The sequence below is a fragment of the Chanos chanos genome, chromosome 8 (genome assembly GCF_902362185.1).
Source record: "Chanos chanos chromosome 8, fChaCha1.1, whole genome shotgun sequence".
Lineage (NCBI taxonomy): Eukaryota > Metazoa > Chordata > Actinopteri > Gonorynchiformes > Chanidae > Chanos > Chanos chanos.
The window spans coordinates 1,952,501-1,957,500 of record NC_044502.1 but is presented as its reverse complement, the minus strand read 5'-3'; the positions used below and the strand labels follow the sequence as shown (position 1 = coordinate 1,957,500).

At 45.4% G+C, this 5,000-nt stretch overlaps 1 protein-coding gene across 1 annotated transcript in view; it reads right to left on the bottom strand.

Moving 5' to 3' along the window:
• Positions 1 to 5,000, bottom strand: part of stk11ip (serine/threonine kinase 11 interacting protein) — a 39,716-nt gene that overhangs the window by 1,622 nt on the left and 33,094 nt on the right. Inside the window, 2 exon segments of the mRNA XM_030783373.1 lie at positions 1,349 to 1,434; positions 2,557 to 2,641. Coding sequence (XP_030639233.1) covers positions 1,349 to 1,434; positions 2,557 to 2,641 — 171 coding nt within the window.

Genomic DNA, 5,000 nt, shown 5'->3' with positions numbered 1-5,000 from the left:
TTTGGTTTCAGATTTTTGTTGCTTAGAAATACATCTAAAATCACGAGTCTGATCTTTTGACTGATTCGATTGGCCGTGTCCTGTTTTGGACCATCCAACACAGAGCTTATTTTTATTTATTTATTTATTTTTAATGAAGTTTTATCCATGTTTAAAAAAGAATTACAGAGCATGTTCATTACTTCAAGCTGTTTCATTTCGAGCCGTCAAGTTGAATTTAGAGTCTCTCTCCAGCTGATGGAACAGAGGAGGAAAAGCAGGAGGTCCAGTCTGATGCAGATGCTTGGCTGGACTGAGAGCCACAGCACTTTATTCCATGGAAAGTCCTGCCACACACTGCGAACTCTCTCTCTCTCTACCCACCCACACTCTCTCTCTCTCTGTCTCTCTCTCACTCTCTCTCTCTGTGGATTAGGAGGAGAAGAGGTTTCTCCCAGGCCTGGAGCGCAGTGCTAAGAGGGAAGCCAAGCTGATCACTGTGGTGATCAGTGTTTCTGTGGCACATGACAGCTCCGTGACCGACTCTGCAGATTCGTTTAACTCCTGAGTGAAGCTGCTTTTCACATAACTGTGTACAGGAACCAATGAATCAGTTTACAGTACAGAACTAGACTTTGTTGACTACTCAGCAAAAAAACCCAAAAAACAACAACAACAAAAAAATCTTCTTCATGTCACCTTTGCTGTCCTTGGAAATGAAGAACCGGGAATCTATTTTAAATCACCCACACCCACACCCCTTTTAACTGCCAAAGCAGAGGAGCTGGAGTCGGTTTGACCTCAGGTGAGACAGCGCATAGTATCTGAGTGACTGAGCAAGTGACTCAATCAAACCTACCTGTGCACCTGTCTACCAAACCTACCTGTCCACCTGTCTGTCTGTCTGCCCAGCTATCCATGTCTCTGTCTGTCTAAACACCTGTCTGTCTATCCACCTGTCTGTCTGTCTGCCCAGCTATCCATGTCTCTGTCTGTCTAAACACCTGTCTGTCTATCCACGTGTCTGTCTGTCTGCCCAGCTATCCATGTCTCTGTCTGTCTAAACACCTGTCTGTCTATCCGTGTGTCTGTCTGTCTGTTGGTCTGCCTATACTGAATCCCCTGAGCTGAGCTAACAGGTTGGCCAGGACATTCCACTGCGATGGGTGTTTTTTAAGCTCTGCGTCTGGGCAGCCCAGTGAACATGAGAAAGTGTTTCACCATCAGGGCTGTGGAGCCTGGGGAGCATGCAGCCGCACGCCACAAATCACCCCGGCCGTCCAACCTGCCCTCCACACCCAGCACTGCTCCGCTCAGGGCCTGCCTGTGCTTAGACGCCGCTCTCTGACTGACGGGCCGCTCTGCTCACCTTGACAGAGGAAGGCTAACAGGTAGAAAAACGCGGGAGAGCAGTCTTCCTCCTCGCTAGCTTGGCTTTCCTCGCACACCAGGGGCCTAAAGAGAGCACAATGAAACATTATGACATGAAAAAAACCACCGAGGAAGTGTTTCGACAGCATTTATCGATGTGACAGAAAAAAACAGCGGTGACGCACAATTAACACCACATTACACAACAACATATTGTAGTAAAAGAGTGCGAGCGGTTTTAACAGCCCACATAAATTTTACATCCTGCTCTCGTAATAAAAGGAACACTTTACAGAAATAATGAACTGGCACAGAAAAAGACATTTTTCTTGTGTGTGTGTGAGTGTGTGAGTGTGAGTGTGTGTGTGGGGCGGGGGGGGGGGGGGGGGGGGGGGGTTTGACTAATACAAAAATCTGAAAAGTAACTTTTTGACCGCTGCAGTAAACTAACATATTATTGGATTATTGGTACTTGGCATGAGAATAGATAGATAAATAAATAGATGAATAAAAAAATAAGTTAAGGAGAAAAAAAAAAAGGGATAACATTATTGTTTACACACCATGGCTGAAAACAGCGTGGTTGAAAGACAGCCATGAACCTTTCACATACATACACCTCAAATGCCTGAGTGATTCCGACACAGAGACAGGGCCAGGCCCGGTGGCCTTCTGACACACCTTTTTTTTTCTTTTCCTAATCACTCCAGAGCTGGAAGGGTTTAACTGTGTGTGTGTATGTGTGTGTGTGTGTGTGTGTGAGAGAGAGAGAGAGAGAGAGAGAGAGAGTATGCTTTCCTTGCGGGTCATCTGTTCTCTCTCACACACATGTAAGAAGTTAACATGCGGTTTAGCCAATTGAGTAAATGAGCGTGTTGTGAGGAGTAACAAATGGAGCAAGGTTTACGCTGTCACCCAAGATGACACACGCTTTCCACTGTGGCTCCACAGGCCTGTCTGCCTTAGCCAAGAGACAGACAGAGAGAGAGAGAGAGAGAGAGAGAGCTGGAGAGAGGGAAGGAAGGAGAGAGAGAGAGAGAGAGAGAGAGAGAGAGAGAGGGAGAGAGAGAGAGACAGAGAGAGAGAGAGAGAGAGGGAGGGAGGGAGAGAGAGGGAGGGAGAGAGAGAGAGAGAGAGAGAGAGAGAGAGAGAGAGGGAGGGAAAAGTGTGGTGTTTACAGGACCCTTGGGAAAAGTCTGGACTCACCATAGGCGATGCTGGGGGGTGAGGCGTGTGGTAGAGATGGACTTGAGTTTGCTGTCTGACTTATGGGCCAACTCCCTGACGATAGCTATGAGACAGAGAGAGAGAGAGAGAGAGACAGAGAGAGAGAGAGAAGTGATGTGTTTATGGGTGTAGATGGATGACTGCGTTTTTTTTAAGACCTCCAGTTTCACAGTTTCAGTGTGAGGCAGGGGTCTCTCACTGTTCCAGGGTCTTTCAGAGATAAATAACATCAACCAAACACAACAGCTTCAGCACAGAGTATGCGTCAGCAAAAACCAAAAGAGACATTCAATGTCTATCAGCTGTGAAGCGATTTTCTCTTCCCTGAGAAAGGATGGGGGACATTCACACGTCTACGCTCTGTGAACCACAACGATGTTATCTGGCACCTGGGGTTGTGATAAGCTCTCTGCGCTCCACTCAGATACAGCCAAGCCTCTCACGCGTCCCCGGAGACCCTGGCCTGGGAACCGCGAGGGAAGGACACTGTTAGGGGGATAAGATCCCATTTAAACAATAACCGCCCCAGCAGAACGGGGACAATAACCAGTCTAGGTGACTCTCTGTCAATGAAAGGCCCTCCAAGACAGAAGAACTGGCTCTCCTGTTTCAAGTATAGCTTTCCAGACCATAGAAATACGCAACAATAGAAGAGAATTGTAAAAAAAACAACAATAACAACAAAGCAAAACAAAACAAAACAAAACAAAAAACCAAAAGCAAGAGATTACGCAGTTTGCTCGGTCACACTCTCAGAAATGTGCTTTGCTCCCATTGGTTGACAGCGTACGGGCTTTCAGCAGTCAGGACAGCGAAGTACAAACCACGTAGGGAGGAAGAAAATCACTGTGTGTTCCCACTGAGCAAGAACAAATGAGTTAATGAACTGTAAAAAAATACTTCACTTCTCTAAAGGTGAAGCCCAAGGTTTAGGAATCAAGTTGTGTCACTAGATTCATCTCCAAACAAGCCTTTACTGATTATACCGTGTGTCTTCGTGTGTGTGTGTGTGTGTGTGTGTGTGTGTGTGTGTGTGTGTGTGCTGGAATCAAACGTCTTTCCACACTAAGCTTATGCATTATGTATTTTGAATTATTCAGTCTTATCTTGCGTTATTTATTATTTATTTATTCAGTCATGCACTCTGAAAGGTCTTCTCAGTTTCTGGTGTTCCCAAAGTCATTTCCAAGAGATGAACAAGAACAGAGACAATAGCATTATTTCATAAAAACCAAGTAACTGATCCTCTAGACTACAGTTACAGAGTCCTGGGCATCAGAGGAGAAATTTGTAGCAGAACACTGTCATCTCCATGACAAACCATGAAAAAAAAAAAAAAAAAAAAGAACCACACAATAGAATCGATTGTTTTTTTCTTTTGTGTCTTCTCTTCTACCGATGACCCGGTACGAGCTGTACCACCTAAGAGGGCTTCTGACGCTGGAATGTTATCCAACCAAGTGTGAAACAGCATCCCCTTTTTCCCAAAGATGACTTCTCTCTCTCTCTCTCTCTCTCTCTCTCTCTCTCTTTCTCCTCTTATTTCTCACAGGTCAGGGATGAGGAACATTTCAAAAACCTCAAAAATTCCTCAGATTCGTCAACATTCCTGTTTTCTCACCGAACACAGCTTGGGTGAGCACCTCAAAGACTAGCCCGGGTCCGAGCAGGGAGGATTCGTGCTAGAGGTTGGCTTTGGCAGCTTGTCACAGACTGATACAGAGTCGAATAACCTGTTGGTTGTTGAGATGGTGGCTCCCTTGCTAACACGGGCTGACTGAGAAAAAGGCTCCATCTTTGGCCCTGTTTGCCTTCTAAAAGTTCTGTCTCTGGATTGGGTTGGATTTTGGGTTGGATTTTTTTGGTGAAAATGGGAATTCCTGTCCTGTCTGTGGCTCTGTGAGGACAGTGAGGTGGAGTCAAGTCTCCTCAGAGCCAAGGGGGCTGTCGTTTCAAACAGTGATCTAGACAAACGGCCTTTGTGCAGGTTTAAGTCTGCAAGTCACAGCAGTGTGTCTGAATCAGCTCCGTGAATCAAACTGATAAATGAAATACCCCATCATACTGCATGTTGTATTTCAGTCACTGATCACAGGGACGCGGCTCTAGTTACATTTGTCTCAATTTTACTCGCTCACTCACGGCATTAAGACTGTCCAGCATCTCCTTAACAAACACGCGTACGCGAGCCGCACAGGCTAAAATTCAGTCGCATCCAGCAGCACATGAACTGAGCATCAAAAGTACTGAAAGACAGCTACTTAAGACTCATTTTTTTACAGCCTTGTTAAGAAAAAAAAACAGTTCAAGAAATAGTCTTCTTTATGCGTGCGAATGTGTTGAATACATACGCTATGAGTGTAGCGCTTTTACTGCTTTTTTCAAAAAAAGAAAAAAGAGAAAGAAAAAAAAAAACAGCTGGT